Genomic DNA, 15663 nt, shown 5'->3' on the forward strand with positions numbered 1-15663 from the left:
AATTTTTGTACTACTTGTGCTACCTAAAACCAAACAGGGCTGGCTTCTCCTCCCACTCCATCCCTCTGCAGACTGCCACCGCTCCTGTCATTTTCTTTCTTCGGAGTTGCTACCTCGTGGTTATGTTCTGAAATCAAAACCACTCCTCTTCACACCACCACCCCATGCCTTTCTACAGCAGTGATTTGAAAACTCAATTCTTACCGGGAGCCGTCGGCGAAGCCGTCTCCCAGCCGTTGGATCCTAGATGGACGGCCTTCCAGCAGAGAATGTACAGTGTTTCTTCAATCTACGGGTAACACGAACGGGATACACGCCTGGTACGTTATGCACACAGAAACAAAGCGCATTGATGGGCACGGAGCGAAGAACAGAGGATTTTATGCACGAAAAGAAAAAAAGAATAGAAGGATTTGTCGTCCCGTCGTCGATCGGCGGCTGGTGGTGGTTGGAATTGGAGCACGCTCCCTTCCCGAACATGCCGCCGGTGCTTTGGTCCCCCGGGCCGCAATTCCCCAAGCGCGCGACGCGACAATTGGGCGCGTTGTGCTTCTTGGGCTCATTTGCACTACATACCCTCGCCGTGAACCGTCGGGAACGGTGGTGTGCCGTGACCACCGGCGCACGCACGCAACGCAAGCCGCTCGCCCCCCAGCGTACGGCTCGTGGGAAAGCGGAAATCACTGCTCTGGGTGGCCCTCTCGGCCACTCCCGGGTAGGAGTAATGCTGTAGAAACAGTACCGGTCTTGTTGAATGAATGTCCGTTGGAACTCCGGACAGGAGGATTCGGACATTTGCGAAAGAATTTTGCATATGTTCGTGTTGTCATGCATGAATCATTTGCTTCCGAGTGGAAGATACGCGCGCCTCCCGCACTTTCATGTGATTTGAATCTTAAGGCTGCGTTTAGTTCCCAAAAAAGTTTGCGCAGTATCCGTCACATCGAATTTTCGGATACATGCATGGAACATTAAATGTAGTTGAAAAAATAACTAATTACATAGTCTAACTGATTTCTACGAGATGAATTTAATGATGCTAATTAATCCATGATTGGACATTAATTGTCAAATAATAACGAAAGTGGATCCGTAGCAAACAGACTAGATGTGTCAGTTTAGCATGGCAGGTGTAGAATTGAAAGTAGCTCGATAGCAGACTCGAGAGTGGATCGGATAGCAAGCATGCTGGAGGAGTCAGTTTAGCGAAACGGTAACAGACTTAGGAGCAGTAACACTGAGAATGGGAATAGACTACCAATGTAAGGATCACCGACGAAGCAGCATGTAACCCAAAGGGGGCATACCCCCAACACACGCGCACACACACACCAGCACCACCACCGTACCATCCCCAACCCCAATTGCAAAGTTCATTGAACAACTACTAATTAGTGCTTGCATATTAGGAAATAAAGCACATTAATAAGCAAGAACAACATTACTGACGATCCCTTTTTTATTTGTGTTCTAACACTGACAATATACGAGGGTTGTGGCGTTCATAGAGAAGAATGTGTTGCTATACTACTTTTATAAAGGTTGAGGACAACTAGACAACCATACGATGATCATAGAGAAGTACTGACATGAAGTGGCCAAAGTGGCTGGGGAGACACGGTCATCGGTGCTCACGGGAACGGATGCATGATCCAATTCAGTTCAGATCAGCCACAGCCGCGCCAGCACACCTGGAAGGACAAGCAGCGCACAATCATGGCCGTCCAGCAAAACCAATTGGCTCGAAGTGGCGTCTGGGCCAGTTCCCCCCTGTTACGCGATCGAAGCACTAGTCCAGATCGTAACGACGATCTACCGGCCGGCCGGCCAAACTGTTCGTGCATCAGTGCATGTGCTACACTGCCTGCTTGCCTGCATGGGCGTAAAAGAACGGCGACCTACCGAGTCGGAAGTCCCGCAGGCAGATAGTAGATCTCCCCAAAAGCGAAGAAACGAGCAATGCGGGTCGGCGCACCGTCACATGCATGAAACTCACTACTACAATTTTGAATTTTGCGAAGCACTTAAAAATAGCCTCTGAGATGTTCATACTGAAATAGCCTCTGAGATGTTCATGCTGACCGAACGTCTCTGTTAATAGTGCCTGGGGCGCCCTCTGTACTGCTGCTGCCTTGGACGCGAGGGCACGCCGCATGCACGCGAGTAAAACGCTGCGGCCGCGGGCACGAGTGCGCGGGCGGGGGGCGCCGCGCACGTACGGATGCCGCCGCTAGTGTGTGCGGCCCAAGCTGCCGATCTGGCCGGTGGCTAGTGGCCACGGGGTACGTGGCGAGCACACATGCGGATGTCTTATCGTCTTCCTCCTCTCCACGGGACGGGAGCCTTGGCTCCATCGATCTCGCGGCGATCGGGCCGGGTAGGTGGAGCTTTGCCGAGCCGGACAAGCTAGCACCGCCCGCGGCTGAAGGAACCGCCGAACCGGCAGACAGGGTGCGCGTGGTGGGGAGGGGTGGATCGGCGACGCCGTTCGAGTCGGGGGGATGTGACAGGCTTGGCTGTGACATAACCGTCAAATTAAATCTCTAATTAAGTATAATGACCGCCATTTGAATACATTAGACGTATCAGCTTAACGGTTTAATTTGGCGATTATTTCTCAATCCACGGTCCGATCGAAACAACACTAGTAGTCCCACGCGAAGGTGGGCGCAGATGGTACAAGCACGACTCATTACTTGAAAATACAAGAGTGATCACGACACGAAACATTTAGTTTTACAAACTGAGTTCAAATACATAAATAATTTACAAGATTTACACTTACATAGACATGACTGAAGTCAATTACAAAGATCCTATAACTACTCTAGCTTACATCAGTTCTGATCCACCCCGCTGCTAACTCCACCGGTCAGACCGGTCACACGGACCGGTCAGACCGGTCTACGCAAAACAGAAAGGCTGCACACTCAGCCCACAAGTGTACAACTCGACAGCGCCCTAACCTAAGGGTCCCGCTCCTCGACCTGCCACCCCTCTGCATCCCGGCGGATGAACTTGACACAGCAGGGGCAGAAGTCGACGTCCGGGTGTCCTGTAATAATAAATGTGGCAACAAACCCTGAGTATTCTAATACTCAGCAAGGCTTACCCAACCAGTGAGTATAACTTAGCCCACATAACTAGACATGAAGGCTTTTGGCTGATGGTTATTTTGCAGAAACCGCGGCTAAAGTAAGTCCTTACTTTCATGATTTTAGCCCAAATTGTATATATAATCTAACCATGATCTATCATTAGCATAAACTAACTATAGCAAACATGGTGGAGCAACAGGTATAAAATCAATATAGAGAAACCTTATATTAAATCACTTATCATCCCTTACTCGCACTACGCTGCGACTCGGTAATCAAGGTGCTCATATCCGAGAGCGACTGACGGCGAATAGATCCGATTTAACTTTGCAAGGTGGACCTAACCAACACGGCACGTATTTGCACCATCGGACTATACATGCCAACCATTCCCCTCCCCGCCTCGAACTACAGGAACCAGCCCAACGACATATGGTCAGCCGAGCTCAACGTGAGACCACCAAAGTAAACATATGCATCCCAATTCTCCGCGACTACTCGACTCGCCCCAGGAGTTGGGTGCGGGTTCCTGTACTTTCGAAGCAAGGCAGTACTCGGCTTACCGGTTTCGACTACCTCCTACTCCCGGTATGCGGTTAATACAGTTCAAACATGATCAGCAGGGCCAACAACGGCTCGGTCCTTAACCGACACAGACAGGACTAAGACATCCAGGAACCCTGTCCGGCTGCCATACCTATACATCATCATTCCCCGTCCGGTCTCAATTCTCCATTCATTGCGTATCAATTTCACAACTCATGTACTGGAACAAGACTATACCCGGAAATTACTCGTCTTCTAAACATACTATATCTCGCGAGTGGTAAGAAGTCACTCGTCTTCTACCGGGAACTATTCAGCATAACACTTCTATCGTCCTATACATACTAGTATAAACTCGAGGAAACCTAGGGATCATGCAGCTAGGGTTCCATGAAATTCTTAAACCTAATGCACAAGTAGTAGAGACATATATAGGTGTTATAATTTGAAATAATAGAAGTTGCACCGGGGCTTGCCTTGCGTCTGCTGCTCAACACTAGGATGAGTTGGGCCTTGGGCCGACTCCCCGCGAACCTCATCCTGCGGGGCTGGCCCCTGCGACTCCTGTGGCTCCGCAACCACCTCGTACACGACCTCCTCCGCCGCGGCTGCTACATGTGTGCATATGCATATGACATGAGAATGCATGCATGAGTTATACAAATTATAAGTAACTAATAGCCAAAATAATTTCTAACCAATTGTACCAACTACCCAGACTTTCACCTTCTCAGCCAAAACCCCACCGGTCAGACCGGTCCATCAGACCGGTCCTACTGAACCTACCGTGACACCGGTCAGACCGGTCCCTCCGACCGGTCAGACCGGTCCTACCCAGTGAAAACCTAGGATTCCTTGGCGCGGCGAAAATCGCCCACCAACTCCAAATACCTTCTAGGATCTAGTTCAAGGGTTCATGGGGACGATTTTGACCAGAAAACACCACCTAAAACCTTCTAGAACAAGAGATCGATTCCAAACTTCTAATTTACCTTGAATGTCTCCTTCCCTACGAAGAACTTGAAATCCCGCGTCACCCCATGGAGGAGAACATGGAGAAGATGATCCTTGACTCCGATTTGAAGCTCCCCTAGCCTTGGAATGGATTTGGGGTGAGTGATTTAGGAGTGAGGGTTTGGGGAAGAGGGAGCTCGGGAGGGAGAGAGCTGGGCGCTGAGGACATGAGTTCTGGTGTGGGAGTGAGAGAGATATTTAAATGCTGTGGGGCCCAACCCGACCAACTCGGGCTAGACCGGTCAGACCGGTCCGGGCTGAACTGGCACAGGGCTGGCAGAAACAAGTTTGGTGCTTCGTCGCATGGTTTGAAACTAATGACCGGAGATTAATTTAACTAGCTAGTGTATTAACACCTGAGTGTTACATTGGCCTGTGTCAACGTCGTCCGGGCCTCCGGGGAACCCGAGGCTGGTCGAGGGCGAGAGAGACACAGACACGGCGGGCCACGCCCAGGCGCAGGCGCAGACACGCCATCGCGGTCTGTACGTGCAAGCAGCGACGGCGTTTAGGGCGACGGTGACGAGCCGTCGCCCGCCGGAAGCTGGGATTGGAACGGGGTAACCGAAAGACCAATGCGCACGGTACAGTGCGTAGGGCACTCATGATCTGTTCATCTTCTCCAGCAACCAGCGCTTAATATCTTCTTAATCTTTCTACGCAACGTGGAGGAGATGTCTGTTGGGCATTTGCGCACGAATGATTAAGCAATGTCCGTAATCGGTATCAAGTCATAATCAACTAGCAAGGTTGCCCGCACAAATAGCGCGGGTAGCTAGATTGTTTTTTATACTAACATTTGTATATTTTACTTAAAATAAGTTTATTTAAATGATATTATTTTCTATTATCATTTTTTTATTGAGGTGGCCCCAACCAAGATACTGTCTTTTTTATCGTCATACTTGTGGTATGAAATCTGAATTCATTTTCATGACAAAGGGGAGGTTAGTTATCCTCCTCATGCTAACCATTTGGTTTTTCTAATAAATTGATGGCATTAATTTGCGGCACTTGATTTTTTTCTTTTGTTTACATATAAATCATGGTCGCTTCTATTTTTATTTCAAATATCTATTTGAAATATAATCTTATTTGATTATTTCAATTCCGAAGCCACGTAAAAACTAATAGTAATATACCTAATTTATTATTGGCGGGACTCATGTGAATATTTACTTGTACAAAATTTATTTTTTAATTTTAAAATTATTGGAAAATACATAGGGAATATGTTCTCAATATGCACATCCTTTGCTATAGGAAAATCAATTTTTTCCTCTCTCTCTCTCTCTCTCTCTCTCTCTCTCTCTCTCTCTCTCTCTCTCTCTCTCTCCCTCCCTCCTAGCCTTTCTTTCCAACTCACAAGTCGCACACATTGTTGCCTACTACATATGTGTTCTCATGCAATGATGAAGCCTCTACCTTCCGCCAGGTAATTCAATTGCTCATTCTTGTTTCTTGTATATGCTAGCCTCTAATCTTTGTCCAGTCTTCCCTCAAAAATCATTGTCCAACCTTCCGCTAGGATGGTGGATATCCTCACCACCTCTCCGGCACTAATGGCCATGGATCCTATGAGATGTGCTCTAGCTTTTAGATAGAGATGAAAACGAAAATGCTGATTCCCAATTTTTGAGGATTGTCTTCAAGATTATTTTATCAACTTTGAAGGCTAAATGAAAATAAAAAAATAATTGAAAACATGAAAATGAAAATAGCAAAAATATGAAAATGAAAACAAAAATAATTTGAGCGACTTCCGATCGTTTTAAAAAAATATCATATTTTTGCAGTATTCTATCATATTTTATCGATAAATACCATATTCACATACAATGCTGGCACACACCTTACTACCTATATTTTTAGAGAGTCATGACTCATTTATTCTAACCCTAAATCAAAACCTAGCGACCTGAATTATGGGGCAATGGATAGTTTTATGGATGGCGGTATTAATGTCTAAATTCTTAGTATATGAAATGAGATACATGTTATGGATGGATGGATACTTAGATTAATATCTTAATCATCAATACTTGTGTATGAAATGGTTAGTGTTATGCTCCATGCTTTGATATATTTATTATTTTTCAAAATATCGTTTCGATGGGCTTGGATCATTATTGATATGTTCTCGTTCTTATATATTTGTTTCCGAAATTACCATAATACCGATGCCGCTTTCATTTTTGATAATATTGTATTATTTTCATTCCAATAAAAAGATGTGAAAGTGAAAGTGATGGAGCCTTTCGCCCATAATTTCCAACTGTTTTTATCCCTACTTTTAGACAACGTGCACTTGATTTTACATGACTATTTTGGAGAATTCAATTAAAGTGGGTCTGTTGCGTATAATATGTCATATATATTTATTTTTTGTTGAGTACAAAATCCTTGCTTTAGTCTTTAAAAATACTGATTCTTAGCTTCACTATTCATGCAGTCGGCCACACCTCTTGTAACATCACGATATTTGATGATCTTTTCTTGAAAAAGTATTTATTGAATTTACTTGATTAATTGCTTGTGTCGATTAGTTCCATCTTATTTTTTCTGGACTTTCTAGGCCTGTATCTTTCCATTTATCTAGTTTTTGATGTTTTTCATTTGAAAATTCTAATAATCAAAATTTGTAAGAAAACGCATACAACCGTACTCCTACGAGCATATTCAAGAGACCGAGCCGGCAGATTTCTGAGATTAATGAAGTCATCATAGGCACCTCGCTGTCAATAGCACATCACTTACCACTAAAAGAATAACACAGGTTAAATTTTGGAATAAATCCATAAAAATGCAAGCACCCGTGCCGAGTCGATGACTCAAATCCGAGTGGGTAGGTTCCACCACAGGAACCTTACCAGATGAGCGTTACACTTAGTTCGCATTTGGTATGGAGTTTTTAGGCATGCTAGACCATTTAAATCTTAGTTATTTTTCTGCTATCGCACCGCTTTTATCCATTACATGTTATGGTGGCATCAGATTTTTAGCGTTGCTATCTCTGATTCCTGCCCGCAACAGTTGGAGTGATCTAGGGAGCTCAGGTCAACCTCAGTGGAGTTTCATAAGAGTTTTATGGGCAATTAATTTTGTTGATGTGGAAGTATATTTATGAAGAGTAAGAAGTAATTTTGTTGATGTGGAAGTATATTTATGAAGAGTAAGAAGTGAAAGTTTTATGAAATGTGAAAGGAGTTTTATCCCTATAAAACTCATCCGCCACAATTATAGATAACTGTGCAATAAAAACATGCTTTGAGACCGGTCTCAGTGAAGTTGGGGAAGCCTCGTATAGGGAGCCAACCGAGTCCAGAAGGCATAGGTGGGAGACAGAGGAGTTAGGTGGTGCTCATAGCATGGGCGTCGTGCTCGATTGAGTGGTGGGCGGATGCCACGGCAGCTCCTCCATGTTGTGTCGAGGAAGACAATGAAGGGGAATATTAAATGAATCGAGATTCTGCTAGCCTCACATGTTGCTGCCGCATGAGGATCTAACCTTGATTTTCTAAAAAAACATTCATATATTTTTAATGTTTCCTCATTTATTTGCACTTAACCAAAAACGGATGGACATGCTGTTTACGATGCCGCCTTTCATTTTTTCCTTACCTGACCGGAAACATGATTACGGAAAGATGGAGTCCAAATTCTTTTCAAGTTAGGAAAAGTAATGAAGTCATGGGAAATAGTAAATTATATTCTGTAGAATAATATTGACCGTTAGATCTTCATAAAATCCAACGGTGTAAATTCTTCTTTTTTTTAGATTAACATGAGAATTTCTATACCCTTTCGGCGAACGTGGTGGCTTCTTTTAACACTATTGTATTAAGATAATAGATTCTTGTACAGTTTTTTTTAGGGAAATTGTTGTACAGTTCTGGTGAAACTAAGCTTTCGGCCAAATTGTATGCGTCTCGGACCAAATTGCGCAATGTGCACTTTGAAAAGTCTATTTGGTCCAGCCCAAGCAAGTGTTCAAATGGTCTTGGGCCCAATTACAACAGAGGCCGAAGAACAAAGTTAACAGAAAACCGAACAAACCAAGCAAATGGATGAAATCAGTGGCCGAATTGGAGCGATCCATCCAATAGACAAAGGATTAAATCCTCTGCCAAAGAAATCAGGACCGATAGGTAATCGAGCGTTTTCACAATGTTCCTTACCATGTCAAACAATCAGTGACAGTGCTAATTGCTAAACAACATTTTCAGTCACCTTTTTATCCAAGAAACAAAATAACTTACAGAGTTACAGAATCGCACCCAAGTGAACTTCCAAAACCCGAAGAAACAAGATAGCATCATAGTTCACTCAAGGCAAGCCATTAAAAAAAGACTCACGCATGACAAAGGAACGTGCACTCACAAAACATAAAGCGTAAAAGAGATTTATAAAATCCACTGGCTACATTTTTTGCACACAACATGATGCTGGTTAGATAAGAAGATTTTCAGAGATGCAGTCTTCGATACTGAACTCCACATAAGACCCAAAGAAACAAAAGAGCATCACAGTTCACTCAAGGCAAGCCATTAAAAAAGGACTCACGCATGACAAAGGACACTCCGGAAACATGAAGCGTAAACGAGTTTTCGAAAATCCACTGGCCATAATTTTTGCGCACAGCATGATGCTGGTTAGACGAACATTTTCAGAGATGCAGTCTTCAATACTGAACTCCACAGAATTGCTTCGTAAGATGAAAGATTGCCTGTCTCAAGATGCCAGAACTATTATCACAACAAGCAGCACGACCCCAAAGATGACCATAAGAATGCAAAGCTGCCAACGGAAGGGTTTGTAAGGTGGAGAGCAGTAGCAATTAAACTTTAGTAATTTGCATTAGTCTGAACATACCAGGGAGGAATTTGATTTCTGAGTTTTGTCTGCTTTCGCGACTTCTCTCTTTGCCTCTTTGGTTGCCTCAGCAGAATTTTCAATGTTTGTATCGATTTCCTCTGGAACAAAACATGTACACATTAGTTACGAGGCCAAAAAACAGGGCAGCATAAGTACCATACAATGTAAAAAAAAACTTGCCAATTATAACTCCTTGGGCATGTACGAGTGTAGCAAGATCCTTGAACACTTCATGTACCTCACCGATCTGTTGTTGGATCTCTTCAATGGCTTGTTCTCTTTCCTCGATGAGAGCTTCATTGAAAACAATCTCGTTATCCAATTGCAACACCTCTTGCCTTCAGCATAACAAGGAAATTCATCAGAAAAGTCAGGAAATAGGATTCTACAAATCTTGCCTATGATATTGATGTTCTCAGCATAACAGGTTTAGCTTGCAGGTTATATTTCAATGTGGTGGACGCCTCATTGGATGCAAACATTATTTTCAATCTACTCCAATCAACATTATTTGGCTGTTAGTATAAAAATTCTCTCCCACGCAGACATTATATTTCTAAATTCACATGATAACCCGCTTGTGTCAACTAAGAAACAGCTCAGCCCCTATAATATCATCACAAAAGTAGGGCAAATATGCTATGCACAGGATCCCCCTGATTTTCAAGTCAACAATAGTCAGCGGAAATCCCTAACTTGTGCGGTCAAACCCACATTAGCCCAATGCATTACAGAATTTTGAGCTGAGCTTCCACCTGACTGAGTACCAGATAATAGCTCAATACTGACCTTTTTGATTCAACAAGTAGTGCACGCTGCTCAGGCATATTACCAGATTCAGCACTTCTGTCATCTGTCGTATAGCTGCATCACAATGACCACAATAACATCCAGAAGATTAGCACATCACAATGGCACAATAACCAATCAAAACAGCACGACTAAAATCATCAAGTTTAGCGAACACTAAGTGAACAATGAACGTTCTAAAAACTCAAATCAAGGATGAATAGAGTATAGTATCCTGTGCAGCCTGGTTTAGTAGCCTGTGCAGCCTGTGCACGGCATCTAATTATCCAAAGTTTGAAGTAGTTTAAATTAGCTAGAAAATAGCGGCAGTCCATTTTAGCTTAAATTCACATCTTATGAATAAGTAACTTCTGTTTCTAATGTAATTTATAGACAAACTAAAGTATTTCTGTCACAGGAGAGGAAGTGAAACACATAAGGTGAACTTCAGTATGGATTGGCTTAATTATGAACGGAAATTACTTTGACTGAGCATTCTGGGGAACAACTGGCTTATATGCCATCTCCCTCTGAATCGCAAGATTTTGAAGTTTCCTGAACTCCTCCATTGTGGCACCAAAATCTTTAGCAAGCTTCATATCAGCTACCCTCTTATCCGCCTGTAAGTAACAACAAAAATCCCTGAGTACCATGGCAGCTAAGATTGTACTATACTATACATGTACAACTGGAAGCAATCAAAGAGAAACTCATGTTTCCTACAACTGATTACTTCAACAGCCATCACACATGAAGCCAATAGAAATGACGACGAAACTAAAGGAGCTTGGATAAGTGATAGATCACTACTGACACTAGTATCAATGCTCTTGTCTGCTTCAGCAGCTTTTTGGAGCTTATCTTTCGCATCCTTTGCCAATTGAAGAATGTTCTGACTGGTCTTCTGCCTGCGAGGGAATCAAAGCATTCGATTACAAAGCGACTAAGAAAGGGACATCAGTGAGTGAATAAGGAAACATGCTTTTTTATGGCAGGAGCTCAATCTATCGATCGGAGAGCAGGTATAATTGATCCAAACTTGAAGTCCTGAACTAAGCATGGTAAACTAGTAATCCAGCTAGCAGATAACCCATGGGTTTATCTGATTCCTGAGTAAGTACGCGTAAGAGGAGTTCGAGGACAGACAGGTGATCACGAAGGGTGGGGGTGTCCTTGGGCGTGCCGAGCGAGTTGAGGAGGCGCCGATAGGAGGCCACGGCGGTGGTGATCTGGAAGACGAGCCCGCGCGCGTCGTTGGGCCCCCCTCTCGCCTTCCTCCCCACGGGCGCCCTGAGCGCCCCCGCCTCCAGATCCGCGAAGCTCATCGCCGACCCCTTACCGACGTCGGCCGCGCCGGAACGAACCGCAGCCGGCGGCGGAGGCGGTGGAGGAGCGGAGCGCACTTGGTGTTGGGGATAGGCTGTCGCTGTCGTCGGCACCGGCCGCGCTGGAGTAGCCTGGATCGTGCTTATTGCTACAGGTGGTGGGGTGAGGTGGTGGATGGTGGGCGCCACCACGAAGCGGCACGAAAGGGAACAGACGCCGCGGCCGGCCGGGGCTCTCCCTCGGACCGCCGCCCTCCACGCTGGGAGTATAGCGTGTGTGCTTGGCTCGGCCCGCTCGGCTGCACCCGTCGGCCGTCGTCGCTGCGTCGCACTCGCACGGGGTGGCGTCGCGTGACTCGTGCCGCAGAGAAAAAGGCGAAAAGACGACGACGATGGTGGGGATGGGCCGAAACAATCGGGGGCGTCTATCTGTAAACTTCACAGACGTGTCGCAGAAGCATCCCCGGCGGCGCCTTTTTTATTTTTATATTTTTCAAAAACATTTTTTATAGAAATATATTTTTAATATCACAATTTACAGTTTTGTACCCCTACCGTCCGGCAGGGGGGCGGCAGGGGGCCTGCCGCCCAGCAGCGGGACGGTAGGGACTTATATGTAAATTTAAAAAAAAAATTATTTTGCGCGGGAGCCCTTGGCGGGAGCCTGCCGCCCCCTGGCGGGCGGCAGGCTCCCCAGTCCTGTATAAAAGGGTTTCCCTCCCCCTCCCCCCTCATTTGCTTCCCACGACATCCAGAGAGCGGGAGGGAGAGAGGAGGGGTGAGGGAGAGAGTTGTAACGGCGAAGCTCTGCCGGATTTTGGATCCTAACCGCAGGTAATAAATATTTCTCAACTTTCTCAATCTAAATTTATTGTATGTTTAATTCTATAATTAGTGTATGCAGCAGTAATGATATTTTAGCGATTTAGGTAATGTTTTTAATATAATTTAGGTAGAATTAAGATTAGTTTTTAGAAAAACCAATTAGGTTTACCAACAACTTTTGTGGTATTGATTAGTTGTTTAATACGAGAAAAAATTTCGAGAAATAGTCAGAAATTGTAGAAAATATTAGAAAAGTATTTGAAACATTCAGATAAATTGTAGAAAATGCAGAAAAATTTAGAAAATGTTAGAAAAATATATTTATAAAAATATATTGTAAAAAATTGTAGGAAATGCACGAAAATGTTAGAAAAGTTTATGAAAATTTAAGATAAATTGTAGAAAAATGCAGAAAACTTATATTTTTTTGTGTTAGGTATGGACGGAGATACGCCAGCTCTACTTGACGGAGTCATAGACTCGTCGCACCGGTCCTTTCTTGCTGTGGTTCAGCACGTGAAACTTAACGTGCTGCGTCCACGTCCACCAGCGGTGTTTATTCCTGTTGAGCCACGATGGGTGCCCAGGTGATATGTCGTCAGATTATGTTTTTACAAATACATTTGTTTCGTATACGTTTCGTACATAATGTACTTACATTTAATCGTTCTATTTTCAGATTGAGTGAGGCTGGTCTTCTTACTATAGGTCGTCTTGCTGAGAGTGGTTTAGTACAGCTGGACAGGTCTCTACTTACGGCTCTAGTTGATAGATGGAGGCCTGAGACAAACACCTTCCACCTCCCTTGTGGGGAGATGATACCGACCCTACAGGACGTTGCGATGCTGTTGGGTCTTCCTATCAGTGGGGATGTCGTAGGGCCTCGTGTCGTCCCGCCTACGTGGTTGGACGATCTAGAAGAGCGTTTTGCAAATATTGACATCGCGATTGATGTAGAAGAGCACCCAAAAGCAACAGGCCCTGCCAAGGCATGGATCCTCCAGTTCCAGGTACATACCTTGTTATGGAACGATTAATGTTAGAGTTATGCTTTTTACTAGTGCAGTTATGGTTTTATTTTATAATTGATCTCGTACTCATAAATGTTCATCATTTCTATGCAGCCCGACAATTTGGCACATGATGCTGATGATGATAGCGTCACTCGATCCCTTGAGGCATACCTGTTGTGGTTGTTTGGATACATAATGTTCAACAACTCACACGGGGCCTATGTGGATAGGGTGCTTGTGCCTTACGCACTGGAGATCGCAGAGGCAGCTGTGGAGGAAATGCCTCAATACAGTTGGGGTGCAGCGGTACTTGCAGCCACGTACCGTGGCCTCTGCAAGGCATCGGTACAAAATAAGCACAATGCAATTCTTACAGGATGTCCAATTCTGCTACAGCTTTGGTCGTACGAGAGGATAGCAATTGGTCGCCCGCTTGTCGACCACTCACCGTATGAGCTGGATATGTACGGTGACACCGAGGACGATAGGCCCACCATGGGGACTCTCTGGTACGCTCGTCAGGTACGGAAATAACTGCTACTCGTACTATTCTGTTGGCAATTCTGTTGCTTTGTTTTACTCTCTTTGTATTTCTTATTTGTACATATTATTATTAATTTTGTGCAGAAGAGGTGGGCCCACGTACAGTCTCGTCGGGCCTATCCTGATTTTGTGGCTGAGTTTGATCGGTTGACACCTGAAGACGTCGTGTGGGAGCCCTACTCCGAGTTGGCTATAAACACTCATGCACCGATCGGGATATCTTCGGTTTGCTTTCAGGACCAGGCCTTATGGATGACAACTACAGCGTTGGTGTACGACGTTTACATTGAGGCTCACTGCCCGGACAGAGTCAGGAGACAGTTCGGTCAAAGGCAGTTGTATCCTGTGCCGTCAGCATTGGATCGGGTCGAACGCCATGACCACAGGTAACAATTCATATACTATTTCAGTGACTATGCATTGTATAGTTAACTAATCATATTTGACTAAATTGTTTTCAATATTTAGTTTATCGAGGACTGGCCAACCCTTCTCCAACATGTGGGTGACAAGGGTGCAGCCTTGGGTCGATGGCTGGGACCAGGCAGAGGAGAACGTGGTGCTTGCGACCCCTGCACACACGGAGGCTTCGTACAGGGCGTACCTGAGCTGGTACCAGCCTCAGACTCGTTGCCGCTTGATATATGCTGACATGCAACCACAGCCGCATGTTGCGACAGCACAGGATGGGTACGCACGACATAGGGACGAAGCATTAGCTGGGGAGGTGAGCCAAAGTTATCATCGCTTTTCAAATACTTTGGATTACAGTGTTAATGCTTTTTTTTTCTTGCTTGCGGTTTGAAATGTGCAGGTTGATGGACTTAGATGCCAGGGCGAATTTGATGAGGATTCGAGGGGGATCTATGATGGATAGGAATGAGCAAGAGTCGGCCTGGACCCGAGTTTCACAAAGATCTCATTCCATGCTTGAAGCCTTTGGTAGCCGGACATCGTACGATGACTCGTACGGTTCGTCTCAAGCCTCGACGTCGTTTCCTTGTGGTCCCACACAGCAGCAGTCTTCCCAAGCACCTTATTGGTCTCAGTAGCATTATCCAGGTACGTGAGGATACTTACTAACTTCCTACTTTGAAGCCAACAATTAATTCTCAGTCCATACAGGTGATGCACACCCACCTTACCAACCTCACGGAGGGACTCAGTTTAGTACCATGGCACCAGCTGCAGGGATGTCATTTCAACCAACACAGGCACCACCACGACCTTTCGGTAAACATATAGTCAATATCTTAATTTCAATTAATTGTGGTATGAAGTCTAATTCCTTTTGTATTTACATATAGGATCACAACAGGGGTATGATGCTGGACCTTCTTCGTATTACCCTACGGCGACAGCAGAAGGAACGCAAGGTAAATACCTAATCTGTAGCCCGAATTTATCATGTGCTTCTTATCTCTATAAATATTTTAAATAATTTGAACGGTTTACAGGATCGCACCACCAGCTTCCTGATATTTGTCATTCCTCGTATCCACCACCACCAGGTACGTATGATGAATATATACCAAAATATATGACTTATAAGACGATATTAAGATATCTTAATTGCTACTGTATAGGGCCCACACAGGATACCTTTGAGGCGAACTTCGAAGATTGGAGTCGGTT

General features: G+C 44.7%; 1 protein-coding gene across 1 annotated transcript; it reads right to left on the reverse strand.

The window, feature by feature from the left end:
* Positions 1–8864: 8864 nt before the first annotated feature.
* LOC120656936 (syntaxin-22-like) lies at positions 8865–11973 on the reverse strand. The gene is made up of 7 exons (XM_039935178.1): positions 11469–11973; positions 11137–11230; positions 10806–10942; positions 10323–10397; positions 9714–9871; positions 9531–9631; positions 8865–9455 (listed from the first exon to the last, which is right to left on the reverse strand). The coding sequence occupies exons 1-7, from the start codon at positions 11645–11647 to the stop codon at positions 9390–9392; spliced, it is 810 nt and encodes a 269-aa protein (XP_039791112.1). The 5' UTR covers positions 11648–11973; the 3' UTR covers positions 8865–9389.
* Between the last annotated feature and the right edge of the window lie 3690 nt (positions 11974–15663).

The sequence above is a fragment of the Panicum virgatum genome, chromosome 1N, assembly GCF_016808335.1.
Source record: "Panicum virgatum strain AP13 chromosome 1N, P.virgatum_v5, whole genome shotgun sequence".
Classification (NCBI taxonomy): Eukaryota; Viridiplantae; Streptophyta; class Magnoliopsida; order Poales; family Poaceae; genus Panicum; species Panicum virgatum.

Coding starts and splice junctions, on each gene's coding strand:
- LOC120656936 (XM_039935178.1), bottom strand. CDS start 11,647: ATGAGCTTCGCGGATCTGGAGGCGGGGGCGCTCAGGGCGCCCGTGGGG. Junction 11,231..11,468: donor CCCACCCTTCGTGATCACCT/GTCTGTCCTCGA, acceptor ATTCCCTCGCAG/GCAGAAGACCAGTCAGAACA. Junction 9,872..10,322: donor CTACTTGTTGAATCAAAAAG/GTCAGTATTGAG, acceptor GTTATGCTGAAG/GCAAGAGGTGTTGCAATTGG.